We start from the raw sequence: 16943 nt of genomic DNA, 5'->3' as shown, positions 1-16943 counted from the left end.
TTGCTTAACCTTTCTATGTTCCAGGCTAAAAAACAGCATAACAAACAGCGATCTGTTGTTGATGAAGGGAATTTCTTCACCAGGGAGCTTACTACATAAATGAAAGCACAGGTCCAAATCATTTACTTTGTCCTAACTGAAGACTTTTCTATTTGATTTATGCTTTGTGTATTTTGATGGTGAATTTCCTAGCCTAGATGAAGACTTAAACTTTATTTGCATAACCTGAATCACACCCAAATTACGCCTGGAGTCAAAAAGGGAGTTATCTATATGTCCATGATATCCAGACTTGGATGACCAACTTTGATATAATGATAAAAAATTATCCTGGTAGACATTTCTTACACAATGAAAGAAATTCTGTCTTTACATTTCAAATATTCTATGTGGACCAGGTGAAACTGATCTGTTACTACTCCCCAAAGTCCCAAATATATTTCAATCAATTTACAGATCAATTTACAGAATCATGCCTAGCTACCCTGTCTTTAGAAGAAAATGGGAGGTCTGAAGCTTGCCCTTCACATGAATCTCCTCCCTCTTCTTTCCTCCTGGGTCTTGCCTCAAATTCATTGGCTCTTAGTATTTGGACTTTCCTCATTTTTCTCCAGTGGAATGAAGATTACGAAAAGGACGACTTGTATATTAAGGTCATAGTCAGATTGTTTGCTCTCTCCTGTTTTTCAGAAAGCAGAAATTGAAAAATCATGGCTGGGAAGCCCAAACTTTATTACTTCAATGGAAGAGGCAGAATGGAATCAGTGCGCTGGCTCTTGGCAGCTGCTGATGTGGAGGTAGATGTTTTATTTCTTAGATTTATTCTTTTTCTTCAGACTAATTAAATATTTACTAGTAGAGAAGAAACTTGAAACTCACTGAATAACTCCCTTCAAAAAGGGGGTCTAAACATTTTTTTCTTTAACAGTAACTGAGTCTCCAGAGCAAGCTGAAGGTGACATTCATCTCGATAATTAAGTGTTGATTGAGTTCTCCTACTGAACATGGAAACAGAGTGTAGTACAAAGTTCACTGGACCTATAGTCAGCAGATGTGGGTCTAAATCATGGTGATAACTAGCAGTTACCTCTACACCATTAGACAAACCTTGCATTTCTGAGACTTAGAGTCATTTGTAAAAAGGAAGCATTGATTAGGTTATATCTGAAGTCCCTTCTAGCTTTAACATTTTGTGATTCTATGATCTTTGCCTATACTGTAATGACTCTTAAAAAACAAGTTTTCTATGCTTTAACACAAAGAATGATACAAGTTTAGATTAATTCACTAATAGATTATTATTGCTTAGTGTTGTTATTAATTAAAAAGCTCAACATTTTGGAGAATTGAATAATAACAAGGAAAGAGGTTGTGTTAGTTTCTAAAGAGATTTAAACAATCTTCATTTTTATGGACTTGGTGAAGGTTCAGATTCATTTTATATCTATATATATCTATATCTATATCTATCTATCTATCTATCTATCTATCTATCTATCTATCTATATAAAACCTTCCTAAAATCTTTGTGAAGTTTCTAAACTTTTAAACAATAATAATTTAGATTGAATACTAGAAAAATTTGTAATAATCTTTCAAGTGGTAAATTATTTTTCTCCCTTTGCTCTAATATTGGAAAATCACTTTCCCTCTCTGGGATTCAGTTTCCAATCCTGCCAAATAAGTGAGATCATTCCCATTGTACCTTCCAAGTCTGCCTGCATCCTAGGATCCAAGGGACTTCAGTTCTGCTCATCTGTCACAAGATTGAAAATATAACTCTATATATAGTTATATATAACTACTTTGTGGATGGATGTGTAATGTGGCTACTGTAAATTTGAACAACCTCTTTTTAAATATTGAAAAATTCTTTACATTATACTATGACCTAGGTTAGGCATAAAGCTCTGCAGAGTTTTCAAGAGCGTACCATATGGACACACACATTAGTTTAATATTTAATGGGTATATTATTGTTATTGTTATTTTATTTTTATTTTTTTTAAGGTTTTTGCAAGGCAAATGGCGTTAAGTGGCTTGCCCAAGGCCACACAGCTAGGTAATGATTAAGTGTCTGAGACTGGATTTGAACCCAGGTACTCCTGACTCCAGGGCCAGTGCTTTATCCACTACGTCACCTAGCTGCTCCATTATTATTGTTATTTTAAGTGAATGAAAATTTTAAAAATATTTTTATAATTATAATATATTAAATTCAAATAAATTACAATATATTTAATTTAAATTTAGCTGTTTTAATATCCATGTTTCAAATATCAATAGATAGAAGATATAAACAGAAGCTCTTTGAGAGGATCCTCAAAAATATTGCATTAAGAATGTAAAGGGGGACTCTGAGAATAAAAAGTTGAGAACTAGTGGATAAGAGCATCATAGAATCATTGATGTAGAATGGAAGGAATCTTGGAGGTCTTTTAGTCCAAACTTCTTATTTTTGTAGAACAGGAAACTGAGGCTTAGAGAAATTAAATGTGCCCAAGGTTACCCAGCTAGGAAATATGTTACTTAAGGCAGGATTTAAATTTAGGTCTTTGTGGCTCCTACTCTTTGCTCTATCCATTATGTCACCTAGCTATTTTAGGTAATCTCTATAGTCTCTCCCAGTGCTAACATTTTATGATTGCATTGCTCTGACATCCTCTTGTGTCCTTCTCCTTTCTAGTATGAAGAAGAGCTTTTTGAAACAGCTGAAGATTTTGAGAATTTCGTTAAGCGTGAGTTCAAAGCCTTATTGTAGCACTATGCTAGTCCATGAAAATCAATTAACTACTATTACCTTGCCTGAGAAAACATACAGAAAATCTCTAAGATCCCTTGAAGTCCTAAAATTCTCTGAGTCTATATATGTTAAAAAAATATATTATAAATTGTAGAATGGACAGGAATTATATGGGACAGTACACAAGAGTGTACTTCTCTTAATCTCAAAGGTAGGGTTTGAATTTCAAAATAACCAATATCAGGGAAGAAAGTAAAACTATTTTTCTCCTGAAACAAAAGGGTCCTTGCCTCCTATTAAGAAATAGTAGTTGAAGTAAAAGATTGATGGGATTTAAGGCTAGAAAAGTTAGGTTGGAGTTGGGTCATGTGATTCCATGAATGCAAGGGTCAAAAAAGCAAACAAACAAACAAGAAGGGGTCAGTGGAAAGAGTAGCAGTCCTGGAGTCAGGAAAATCTGAGTTCAAATCCCACCTCAGAGACTTTACTGTGTGATACTGGGCAAGTCACATAACCCCATTGCTCCACACACAAAAGGAAGGGGAAAAAAAACATAAAATGGGGATGCCTTTTAGATTTGTGAGAATTAAATGGGATAATATTTTTAAAAACACATAGAGAGTTCTTGGTACAAGGTTAATAAAATTTTATTTCCTTTTTTTTTTCCAGAAAGCTTTTAGAGTCTTTGCTCTCTATAAACAAAGTCTTTGTTCTCAATAAACTGTCTTCACTTTAAAGCAGGTGTTGCAGTAACTAGAAAGATGAACCTAGAATCAGGAAGATCAGAGTTAAAATCCTTCCTCAAGACTTTGCTGTATGATCCTAAGAAAGTCACTCAACTTTTAGTCTTAATTTCCTCTTCACTAAAATGATTGATAGTAGTTGTGAGTCTCAGATGGAATAATATATGCAATACAAAGTTCTTTGAAAACTTAAAAAATTTTAAATGCTAGTGATTATTATTTGTGGGAGTCCAGGAGTCAGGAATTGGGAATATTGTAACACTGAGTAAGGAGACTGAGGGAATAAGCAGACTTACCTAGCTCCAGAAAGTGAATGGGCATTGTGGCAGACTTGAGCTTTAGAATGTACCGAGTAAAAATTTAAGGCTTATACAAATAGAATAACATATGTAATACATTATTCCCATTTTACAGATGAGAAAACTAAGGGTCAGAGAGGGTAAATGAGTTCTCCAAGGCAATATAGCTAGTAGGTAGCAGAACTTAGATCCAAGCCCAGGACACCAGATTTTAAATTTAGTGCCCATTTAATATTAATGTGACCAGAAGTTCTCATCTAACCTCTGTTGAAAAATAATTCTCATATCTGAAATTTGGAGGGAAGGGGTGGGGAATGTTAATCTGTTCAGGTATATTCTTGAAAAATGTAAGTCTTTGCAGAGACAATATATATGTATTAATTTGCTAACACTATGATATGAATTAGCTTTCATTCTTTAAGTAAGTATTTATTAAATGACGAGTTTTTGAGGAACCCTGAGCTAAGGAGCTCAGAAAAACACAAGGATAAACAAAACAGGTATTGTGCCCTCAAGAATTTTACAGTCTAATTGAGGGAAAAATCTTTAAGGACCTCTATAGCTCTCAACGTATGAGTCTTTAATCCTAAATTTTACCTCCGAATTGTATATACCTAATATTAGAATGTGATTTCTACATCACAGGAATACAAAATACTGTGATAATCAGAAGATCAGAAAAGGCTCTATGGAGGAAATGGTTTTTGAGTTGGCTTCCCATGATGGGTAGGATGCCAATAGAAAGAAATAATAGGGAAGGACAATCTAGGAATAAGACACAGAAGTCTGTGTTGGGGTTTGGCAAGTAATTCATGAAGAGCATCAAAGAGGTGTGAAATTTCTGGAAAGCTGCCCTTAAGTGAAAAAGGAAACCAGATTAGAATATAATTGGTAAGTGATTTAGAAAACAAATAAAAATACAACTCAGATAATGTTAATTTGTGGTTTTCTAAGACATTATGTAGTCCACAAAAATCCCTTCCTATTTGAGTTTGACTTCACCAAGTGGCATAGTGGATAGAGTGCCAGACCTGGATCAGGTATATTCCTCTTCCTAAATTCAAATCTGGCTTCATACACTTACTAGTTGTGTGATCCCTGAGTAAGTCTCAGGATTAATCCCGTTTGCTTCAGTTACCTCATTTGTAAAATGTCAAGAAAATCCTAAATGGAGTCACAATTGTTGGATGTGACTGAAAAATGACTAAATAACAACAACAAATATAGGGGTCACTAGGCGACTTGGTGGATACAGTACCAGCCTTGGAGTCAGGAGTACCTGAGTTCAAATCTGGCCTCAGACACTTAATAATTATCTAGCTGTGTTGTGTTGGGCAAGCCACTTAAACCCATTGCCTTGCAAAAACCTAAAAAATCCCCCCCAAAAAAACCAAATATGAAATGAGATTGGTAAAGGTCATTGGATCTGGATGGGGGGTGGGGAAGAATGTGGTTTGACCTTCATTCAGGAGTCCTTTTTGAGCAAAGATGGATGACACAAACACAACTGTTTATCAGAAAGATGTTGGAGGAACAGTCAGGAGGTACCACTTGGAAGGTAATTACAAGAGAGTCATAGGCTCATAGAAATTGAGAAAAAAGTTCCTGAGATCATCTAGTCTAACTCTCTCATTTTGCAGATGGGAAAACCAAGGTTCAGGGTAATTGAGTTGATCAAGGTCATAAAAACACAAGTAGCAAAGCCAGGGTTCTGGCAAAACCTAAGTTATCTGATTTTATCACAATGTGTGTATTTTTTCATTTGTAGATGAAAAGTGATGAGCATCTGAATTTGGGGCATTGAGGTAATGGAATAATGAGGTAGTAGAAATGGGACAGAACTGACAGGATTGATAGGACATGTGAGATAGATGAGGGAAAATTCAAGGATGGCCCTGGAGTTGTGAGCAGTAATACAGGAGAGTATAGTATCATTGCCCAAAATAAGGAAGTTAGAAAGATGGTCAGACAGTGGTGGTGATGTGGGGGGTTTTGGGGGTAGCTCGAAGTTGAGGAGATGGAAGAAGATGAGTTCAGTTTTAGATGTGTGGAATTTGAATTAGCTCCAGGTATAGATGTTCCAAAGGAGCTGAAAGGGGGAATATGAAAGATGTTAAAGAGATCAGGACTAGAATTGTTCCCATTAGAATTCTGTCTGACTCTAGGACCCTGGTTCTGACAGGTGGGCCTTATTTTGCTTGGCAACAGACACCACTCTCCTTTCCAATCAATTTTAAACTATGCAGTCTGTACACTGACCATACTCCTCATTCCCATCATACCAGAACTCACATTCTGACCCTAACAGCTTGAGTTTCTGTTAGGTGTATTTTGCCATAAACATATTTTTTCTGATATCTATTTCCCCTTTATGTATTGCCTTTTCCCATTAGAACTGTAAACTTCTACAGGGTGGGAACTGCCTTGCTTATCATACTCCGACAAAGGTTAGTAAATAACTACAAAAGTCTCTAGAGAATTAAATCATATTTGTTATCCATACAAATACAATTTTGCTTTTGGATGGTCTCAAAAGGATTAAATTTTAAATTCAGCAAATAAATTAATTTTAATGAAAATCATCCATTTCTACATACCTACTTATAAAAGTTAAACAGAAAATATTTTATTTGCTTACAAAATAATCATCTAGTGAATCAAAAGAAAATATTTTATATGGTTACAAAATAATCATCTAGTGAATCAAAATGGGGAAATCTGGTTTCATGAGACCCCAAGTTATTTTTCAGGTATTTCCTTTTACTTCTTAGTCATTAAGTTCACAGGTTTAAACATTAGTATATGAATACAAAATAAACACAATGTATGTCAAATGTGTACTTAATTTTTTAGAAGAGGGACAGGATGTAATTGAAAAACAACTTGATAATTGTCATCCTTCCAAATGACTAATTAGGAACGACATTGGATAAGACAGAGATTAGAAATATGGAGATCCATTAGAAACGGTTAAGTGATTTGCCCAGAATCACATAGCTAGCAAGTGCCTGGGATAGGATAAGAAGTTTGGTCTTCTTAACTCTAAGTCCAGAACGCTTTCCAATGTACCACCTATGTAAGTACGGGAAGGAAATAAATATAATATTAAATAGATCGTGTAACTTTCTTGGGTCTCAGTTTCCTTCATTGCAAAATGAGAGAGTTGATCTAGATGACCTCAAGGATCCCTTCTGATTCCAGAATTATGATTCTATTATCCTACCATAGTCAAGGGGAATCAGCTATTGACTCAGCTTTTCTTTTTGTTTTTAGGTGGAAAACTCATGTATCAACAAGTACCAATGGTTGAAATGGATGGAATGTACCTAGTACAAAGCAGAGCTATCCTGAAATATATAGCTACAAAATATAACCTTTATGGGAAGGACCTGAAAGAAAAAGCACTGTACAGTAATCATTGAATGCTTATAGTAGTATAAAAACCACTTTTTTTCATTTTAGGAAATTTCTTTTAAAAATTGAGATTGGCAACTGATTTGAACTGGGCAATAGAGTTCAAACACAAGACCTGAACCTAGGAAAACCTAACTCCAAGGCTTGCTATAAATATATATATATATATATATGTATATATGTATATATACATATATATATATATATATATTCATTACAACTTCTATCTCAAAATGAAATTGTGTTAGTTATTTTCTTTTCAGTACAAAAGCAATAATGCTCTTATCATCATGCTTTGAATATGTAAAACTTTCTAACTTCCTTTCCTTATCTGAGATGCTGCTGGACTGAGGTTGGCCTAATAGTGGGTGTCTACTAGGTGGGAGTAGCAAAGTAATGGAAGGTCCAAGGAGAAAAACAATCTAATTTTGTAGTAGAAAGCTGACTATAAGGTAATGATATTGGGTTTTGTAGATTTATCAATCAATTTAATCAATAGACATTTATTAAGCATCTACCACGTTCCAGGATGTACTATGCTCAGAGGATATTAAAAAGAGGCAAAGTTTCTGTCCTCAGAGAGGTTATATTCTTTTTTTTCCTTTTAGGTTTTTGCAAGGCAAATGGGGGGTTAAGTGGCTTGCCCAAGGCCACACAGCTAGGCAATTATTAAGTGTCTGAGGTCAGATTTGAACTCAGATACTCCTGACTCTAGGGCCGGTGCTCTATTCACTGAGCCACCCTAGCTGCTCCAAAGAGCTTATATTCTAATGGAATGCTTATGGAATTCCTCCCCACTAACATTTTAAACCTTTTAGACAATGGGCTGACCCACCCACAGATACATAGATGACTTTCTTGGGAGAATAAAAAATAATGGTTTTTGGATCTCAAAAAAAAAAAGACCCAAACCTAATAATAATAATAATAATAATCTTTACTAATTTGAAAAAATCTCCAGTGGTTCCTGATCTCAAGATAAAATAAAAACTTTGCTATTTTTATATTCATTGCCATTCAAAACTGAAGTTAAGCTCCAGCTTATGTCTTTCTAGACTTATCACATATTGATCACCTTTTCACACTTTACCTTTCAGGCATATTTGCCTTCTTGCTGCTTCAAACACAATATTAAAACTCCAGTCTCTGCCTTTGCAAAAGCACCCTTTGCAAAATGTCCCCATGTCTGGAATGCACTCCCTCTTTACCATTGTCTCTTAGAATTTCAAGATCCCTTCAAAGCTCAGATCAAGAGCTATTTCCTTCATGAGCCCTTTTTTGATTTCATTCATTTCCCATGCAGGCCCCCCCACAATTATTTTGTATTTACCTATATGTTCACGATATTTACCTCAACAGAATATACATTTTTTGAGCCTAGGGACTGTTTGCTTTTTGACTTTATCTCCCTAACATAGTACTAGGAATATAGCAGGTAATTAGTAAATGGGCATTGATTGATTCTACATAAAAGGAATTTAATAAGTATTTGTTGACTAGAGTGAATTGGAACCTTTGCTCTAAGTGACAACCTCTTCCCCATAGGAACTGTACCTGCTTTTGAGGCCACTTCATTATTACCATTAATTTAGTCAATTTTAAATTCTTTGCCCAATTGACTCATTCCAATATTTCTTGGGCATTAATTATGTTCTCTTCATTTGTTAAATGCTGAAATTTATTTCTTTTGAAGTCTATATTTCTTAACATTCCTGGGGAATAATTCTTTTCAGGAAAAAAACCCCCAATAACTTTGATTTTAGGTAATGAGACAGTCACCTGCCTTTTAAGGAGGAACAAAGTGGGAGCATAGATTTAGAGCAGGAAGATTCATTAGAAGACTTCTAGTCCAAACTCTTCCTTTTACAGATGAAGAAACTGAGGTACAGAAAATTTAAGTGACTCCCCCAAATTCACACAGCTAGTAATATATCCAATATATATATTAGACATGAAATCAGGGTGGTGAGGTGACAGAATGGAAAGAGTGCTGACTGGAGTCAGGAAGATTCATCATCCTGAGTTCAAATTTGACTCAGACACTTACTAGCTGTGACCCTGGACAAGTCATTTAAGCCTATTTGTCTCGATTTCTTCATCTACAAAATAAACTGGAGAAGGAAATAACAAATCCATTCCAGTGTCTTGTCAAGAAAACCTCAGATACAGTCACAGAGTCGGATACCCCTGAAAAACAACATTAATAGGAAGACCAGACTTCAACCTTGCCCCAACACATACTTTCTATATGACCTGGGCAGGTCATTCATTCTCTGAACCTTGGTTTCCTCAGTTCTAAAATGGGGATAATACCTATAGTATCTAGCTTATAGTGTTGAGAGACAAATAAAATAATGTGGTTTGTAAAGTGTTCTGCAAATTTTAAAATTTTTTCTGTTATTGTTATTATTATTATTATTTCTTCATTCATTTTCTCTTGTAAACATATTTTTATTTGTGCCATTTTTCTTTTCCAGTATTGACATGTATGTGGAAGGAATGAGGGATCTGAATGACATGATTATGCTCTATCCATTTTCTTTGCCTGAGGAAAAACAAAAGAATATGGACTATATCCTCGAGAGAGCCACTGAAAGATTCTTCCCAGTTTATGAAAAGGTATGAACAATGAACCGGTGTGTGATCTGCCTGTATAGTCACTGAAATTATAAGCATCTTTTCTACTTCACAAATAAGAGAAATTATAGAAACATTAGAGAGGCCTCATGGTACTGAAGGAAGACCCCTGGATCCTTCCTCTGACACTTAAAACTTGTGGAAATGGGGTCATATCACTTACTAACCCTGGACCTTAGTTCCTAAACTTGCTTTGGTCAAGTCACTTATCCTGATTGCCTGGCATCCAGGGCTGTCTCTAGTCATCCTCATTCATATCTGGCCACTGAACTTAGATGGTTTTGGAGGAGAAAGTGAAGTTAGTGACTTAACACAGCACTCCTTCACTTAAATCCAATTCACTTGCATCATATGGCATCACCTCCCTGATGTCATGGTCTTCTTTGAGAAGGAAGGACACACATCATCACAAAGTAAGGCAATAACATATAGTGGATAAAGAGCTGAACTTAAAGTCTTTTTTAAGATTGGTTAAATGTGGAAAGGGCTGGTGGCAAAGCTCTTTGAGTTCTTTTCATAAAAAATGGAAAATTTTTCTGAGTCTATATACAATATACTGGTTTAATCTAGACCTTCTGGGATAAAGGGTAGTTAGGTTGCACAGTGGATAGAGCTCTGGCCCTGGAGTAAAGAGGACCTGAGTTCAAATTGCCTAACTGTATGACCTTGGGTAAGCCACTTAAACCCATTGCCTTAAATAAATTTAAATAATTTTTAAGAGTTTTTTTGCAAGGCAAATAGGGTTAAGTGGCTTGCCCAAGGCCACAAGCTAGATAATTATTAAGTGTTCACATTTGAACTCAGGTCCTCCTGACTCCAGGGCCAGTGCTCTATCCACTGCACCACCTAGCTGCCCAATTTAAATAATTTTTAAAATTATTTGCATCTTACATTTATTAAGTCTTTATGATTATCATATAATTTGCAAGCATTATTTTACTTTCCCTCACAATAACCTTATTAGGTGAACCATGTTAGTACCATCCCCATTTTATGGATGATGAAATGAAGTCTTAGAGAAGAGTAGTGACTTGTCCAAGACCACACAATAAATGGAAAGGAAGAAGGAGAATTGAGGTCCTTCTGACTCCAAGAAGAGAATGTTATACATAAGACATCTGTAGTAAATTAGACTGTGAGTTTATCAATCATAGTTTTACTGGCATGTGGGAAGCAACAAAATACAATACTGGATTTAAGATCTGAAATCTAGGTTCCAGTTCTAGCTTTGCTATTTTCTATTTGTATATCTTGGGAAAATCATTTTGATCTCAGTGAACTTTTCTTCACCTGAAAAATAAGGGACTTGAACTAGGTGATTTCCAGATTTCTTTGCATAACTAAATCCTATATAAAATTCCTAGTGTCAATGAAGTGAAAGTTTTATACAACTATTCATCATGTTTTAAGCATATATATATATATCTTTTGTGCATTCTGTTTGTCTATGTATGCCATAATGTCCTGGTATTTTACAAAATTACAGAAATCAGATTATTTTTTACCTTTTTATCTCTATTACTTTACACAATATTATACATTGTTGCTATTGTTCAGTAGGGTTTTCTTGGCAGAGATACTTGGGTGGTTTTATCATTTCCTTCTTTAACTCATTTTACAGATGAGGAAATTGAATCAAACAGGGCTAAGTGACTTATCCAGGGTCACACAGCTAATAAATGTCTGAGATCATATTTGAAGATGAGTCTTTCTGAAAGATGAGTCTTTCTCACTCCATGCATGTAGGAAGAATATAAAGAATGTGTATTGCTTTGTTGAATATTATCTGAAACAGAAAAATCTTTTATACCAAACTTGTGATGCAAATTGTTTCAGTTTCACTTTGTGGTAACAGATAATTCACAGAATCTATCATAGGAAAAAATCTATTTAAAAATACTTGGGGAAAAAAAGAAAATAAAAAAAAATACTTGGGGTTTTGTTCCTTAGTGGAAAAAGGGGTGTTGTATGAAGAAAATTTTAGAAACAACTCTGTCTCAATAACCTACAACTCTTAAAGGTAGATCGTCAATACAACCTGAGAATGTGGACAATAGATGATCCCATGGGCTCCTAATATGGGTAAAGGAAAGTGACAAAAACTGGGAATTAGATTCTGCTGCAACCTGGGTCTAGGGTATGTTATGTGTTTCATTGATTGCCAAAGCTAGAAGACTGTCATTAGCTTGTCCTTGGGATTTAAAAATTTAATTTTTAAAGTTTTGTAACTTTCTTTAAATATGACGATATTTCCTTTCGGTTGAAATATTTTCCCTCATTCTAGGATTTGCTGGGGTTTTTTCCCTCCACTGAGATTCCCTTTTATGACTAACTTGATGTTTCCTGTAGGATTCCAAATATATAGAGCAACATGACAGCTTGTGGGTTATTGCCTACAAGGGTATCGACTACTGTTAAATAATATTGTTTAGAGGACTGTTATTGATTTCACAGTTTTAAATTAAATGTAGCCTGAATTCATTGCTATTGCCTGCCTTGTTCTAAGTTATTGCTTGTGCATGTATCTGTGCTTCTTGATTATCATTATCACACAAGACTACATATCCTTTTTTTTTGTTTGCATTTGTACTATTGCTTGGTTGAGTTCATTGTAAAATAGCATTTGTGCCGAATTGAAGTCAAGATTTTAGGCATTTGGTGTGCAGTGATGCCATGAGAAGTAATTCACTGAAGGTTTTTGATTGTAGTAATAATAGTAGTAAACTTTTATATGACACTTACAATGGACTGTTATATCCTCACAACAATCCTGCTTAGACAGTCTGAAAATATAATGGGTAGAGGTTTGTGAATGGACAAGCTTGATCAAGTTTGAAAAAGATGTTATAGTCAAGGAGTTTAGACCTTCCCCCACAACAGTGGTGTTGTATCTTCTAAGAATATTCTCAGGGGGGTGGCTAGGTGGTGCAGTGGATAGAGCATTGGCCCTGGAGTCAGGAGCTCCTGAGTTCAAATCTGCCCTCAGACACTTAATAATTACCTAGTTGTGTGGCCTTGGGCAAGCCACTTAACCCCATTTGCTTGCAAAAATCTTAAAAAAAAAAAAGATTCTCAGGAAAGGTAGTAAGCAACACAGTCAAGAAAGAAATCCAGGTTCCTGAAATCCTGGCCTAAATCCTTTTTTTCCTTTAAATTTTCTTTTGGGGGCAGCTAGGTGGTACAGTGGATAGAGCACTGGTCCTGGAGTCAGGAGACCTGAGTTCAAATGTGGCCCCAGGCACATAATAATTTCCTAGCTGTGTGACCCTGGGCAAGCCACTTAACCCCTCTACCTTGCAAAACCTAAAAACAAATAAATTTTCTTTTGTAATATAGTGCCTTTCTCTCTTTTTTTTCATTTGCAGTAATTCATAGTTAGGAATAGTGCTAGTAGGAAAGTAATCATTTTGCTTATAAGAGAATGTATCAGATTATTTTTTTATTTTAAATTTAATCATTAACAAATCTAAAAATTTTGACATACAAAGAAATATAACTTAAGAAGAAATAAAAATACTATCTTGGGGGCAGCTAGGTGGTGCAGTAGATACAGCCCTGGAGGCAGAAGTACCTGAGTTCAAATCCAGCCTCAGACACTTAATAATTCCCTAGCTGTGTGACCTTGGGCAAGTCACTTAACCCCATTGCCTTAAATTAATAAATGAAATAAAAGGAAAAAAAGATGCTATTGTCTTCAGATAAAAAATACTATTTCCTTCTACCCTGTTTCATCTATGAATTTTTGTTCTTTCCATTATAATGCAAGTAATGTGCCTTATATTTCTATACAGTCTTTCCCTTCTCTTATTGTCCCTGGTCCTACAGGCATTAAAAGACCATGGGAAAAATTATCTTATTGGAAACCAGTTGAGTTGGGCAGATGTACAACTGATTGAAGTCATCCTAATGGTTGAAGAACTCAAGCCTGGCATTCTCTCTGCATTCCCTAAGCTTCAGGTAATTCCATCAAAAGTGATCACTATTTATCTTGTACATACCCATTAATTTCCATGTTGTCTTCCTCTTTACATGTAAGCTCCTTGAGGGCAGGGATGGTTTTTGATTTTTTTTTTTCTTTTTATCTCCAAAGTTTAGTGTAGAGCCTAGAATAAGATAAATAATTAATACATTTTTGCTAATTTTTTGACTTAAAAGATTTGGGATTTCCCTTATATGAGTCCTTTTTCTACTGACCCTAACTCTATTAATCTCCCAAAGCCTCCTTCATAGATGGTCTTCGTGAGCAGCTGAGGCCCAAAACAGTCATCAACTATTGAGCCCCTCTCTGTTGATGACCCTTAATGAATCTAGCTGAATGTGTCTTCAGATGGTGGGCAAACAACCCAAAGCTAGGCCCAAAACTCAAAGTTTTTCCAACTTGGTGGAACCACCTAAAACTTTTATTTTACTAGTATAACTTTTGAAAACTATTGGTCTCCTCCACACTTTGAGCAAAAGAGGATTTTAATGAAAGAGATGCTAGAATAAGGCCCTATATTTGATAAAGTCATCAATTTATTCACTAATAAATAAAAAATTAGCACCTATTATGCACAAAATACTGTGCTAATCTATGGGAGTAAAGGTAGAGAAATTTAAAAATGAATTCATGATCTCCAGGCATTTACATTTTATTAGCTCTTGCTAAAGCTTTCCTATTAGATTTTTTTTATGTAGCTGTTTTTATTGTGGACTGGGTAGTCTGAAACCACCATTCATTGGTGTAGGGAAATCCCATTGAGCAAACTCAGCCCATCAATGAAAATCAACACTAACTCTGAAGATTATAGTCATAGAAGACTATCTGGGAATAATAAAAATTTAAATGACTTGCTCTGAGTCACACAAGTATGTGTTAAAGGCAAGACACGAACCTATGACTTTCTTGAGTATGGAAGCTAATTGGTGCTTCATCCACTACCACAAGTTACCACTTCCTGTTTGTTTTTTAACAAGCCTATACAAATAATTAAGGGGGGAAAAAGGTGTATGCAAGACATGCATCTTGAAAAGAGAAAGTTGCTTCTTCATTTATTATATAACTTAAATGTTATATATAATATGCATTTGCAGAACAAAGAGCTCTTGAGGATTTTCAAATGTCATTGCCCACAGGGTGAAAAGGTTTTTCATGGCTTTCCCACTGGATGAAATAGCTTCAGAAGTGGCCAGTGCATCTCTGGGGGCCTGTTCCAAAGTGCAAGGCTAATTGCTTCATTTATAAGTTGTATCTTTTATTTTTTTTAGGAATTCAAAGCTAAAGTCAGCAAGCTCCCCGGGATTCAGAAATTCCTTCAGCCTGGTAGTCAAAGAAAGATGAAATTGGATGGTGAAGAAATGGAAGCTGTAAAGAAAGTATTCAAGATAGATAAAAACTTGATTCTTAAACACATGAGCTAAATATTCTTGAGTTCTAAAGAGCACAATTAATATGTCGGTTTCTATGCCTACAGAAATTCTGTGGCATTCCTAGATTCAATCAGAAAATCTAATCTTTTACATTGCTTATTATAAAACTTCATTAATTAAAACTCTACCTTTCTCAGGATTATAGAATCATTAAATGCTTAAGAAATGCCTGTTCCCTTCCATACATTTCCCCATTTCAAATTCAACATTGATTTCACTGTTATGTTACCTCCCTCCCACCTACTCCCAGTTAATTTAAAATTTTCTGCATTCTACTTTTGGGAGAAAGTTATAAATTATGAGTAAATAAGATAATAATAAAGTTTATTTTAAAAAATTACTAAATGATAAATTAGGTTCAATATACATTTGAATCTTTACACCTATTCTATTGTTCGAAAGTATCTTCAACAAAAGAAGAAATGTTCACTTATATTCACTCCACAGAATTTAAGCAGGAAAATAGCCTGATAATATTCTAGAGAGATTTTCAGTTTTAAAAATGACTGTTTAATTCTGTTAACTAGAAATTTCAATTAAAGAAACAGGACATTTTCTTTAATGATTTTGTGTCAAAAAAAAGATCATTTTAATAATAACAAGGAAAACACCTGAAGATTAACTTTGAAAATTTCCCTTTTTAAAATAACTCTTAGGGCTGAACAAATTATGGTAAAAGGATGTGGTATATGATGGAGTACTCTTGTTCTGTAAGAAATTATGAGCAGGATAACTTCAGAAAAACCTGAAAAGACTTGCATGAAAGATGCTGAATGAAGTAAACAGAACCAGGAGAATATTATACACATTAACAGAAATACTGGGTGATGATCAACTATGATGGATTGAAATCGTTCAGTGATGGAGGACAATTCTAGAAGACTTGTGATGGAAAATGCCATCCATATCCAGAGAAAAAACTGGAGTCTGAATGCAGACCAAAAGGCACATATTTTTACTTTTTAAAACTTGTTTTATGTTTTTTTTCCCCTTTCTTTCTGGTTCCCCCCCCTTTAATCCTTATTCTTCTTTTACGACATTGCTAATAAGGAAATAATGATTCTACATGAATAACCGCATGGGGAGATGGGAGGGAAAAGAGGGAGGTAGGAAATTTGGAACTCAAAATCTTCTAAAAAAATGAATTTTGAAAACTACCTTGTATGTAATTGGAAAAAATAAAACAACATTAAAAATGAAATTTAAAAAAGACAGTAAATAGTCTTAGTAAATAAAAGTAAATAAAATGAATGTAATAAGATAAAAAAATGAATAAAATTGCACTAACTTGTAAACTCAATAGACAGTTTTAGGAGAGAACCAGTGATTTCATTTTCCAAGGAGATAATTTATCTGTGGGACATTTTGTTAGAATTTATTATAAAACAAACTAAGAATATTTAGGGGTTCTTAGTTTTCATTTGGGTTACCTAGCTTTTGTGTGTCTAATATGTCCTTTCAGTGTTACTTATTAGAGTTCAATATTGTAAAAGTAACAATGGTAAACAGGTTTTTTTTTTAGTTAATCTTATTTAATCTTCCTGATTCACTTTATTGCTTACATAATGCCTGGAGGAAGAGGATGGTTCCCAACCAAAATATCCTCTCTCAGCTCTGGAGTTGTTTAAAAAAAAGAGGAATCTATAATTCTCTACCTTTTCTTTAAACTCTGAGTCTCTAGCCAGAGACAACATTCTG

At 34.6% G+C, this 16943-nt stretch overlaps 1 protein-coding gene across 2 annotated transcripts in view; it reads left to right on the top strand.

Moving 5' to 3' along the window:
- Positions 1–615: 615 nt before the first annotated feature.
- LOC141523752 (glutathione S-transferase-like) overlaps positions 616–16943 on the top strand; it is a 78782-nt gene continuing 62454 nt past the window's right edge. The window contains exons 1-6 of one of the 2 annotated variants that reach the window (XM_074237191.1): positions 623–797; positions 2687–2738; positions 7059–7191; positions 9677–9818; positions 13662–13793; positions 15084–16464. In XM_074237191.1, coding sequence (XP_074093292.1) covers positions 711–797; positions 2687–2738; positions 7059–7191; positions 9677–9818; positions 13662–13793; positions 15084–15236 — 699 coding nt within the window. In that variant the 5' untranslated portion in view covers positions 623–710 and the 3' untranslated portion in view covers positions 15237–16464. Of the gene's footprint in view, positions 798–2686; positions 2739–7058; positions 7192–9676; positions 9819–13661; positions 13794–15083; positions 16465–16943 lie in introns of those variants that run through there. The other variant, XM_074237190.1, reaches the window with a different exon arrangement.

Source organism: Macrotis lagotis, chromosome 5, assembly GCF_037893015.1.
Source record: "Macrotis lagotis isolate mMagLag1 chromosome 5, bilby.v1.9.chrom.fasta, whole genome shotgun sequence".
Lineage (NCBI taxonomy): Eukaryota > Metazoa > Chordata > Mammalia > Peramelemorphia > Peramelidae > Macrotis > Macrotis lagotis.
Note: the sequence above shows the minus strand (reverse complement) of the source record. Positions and strands in the feature narration are given on the sequence as shown.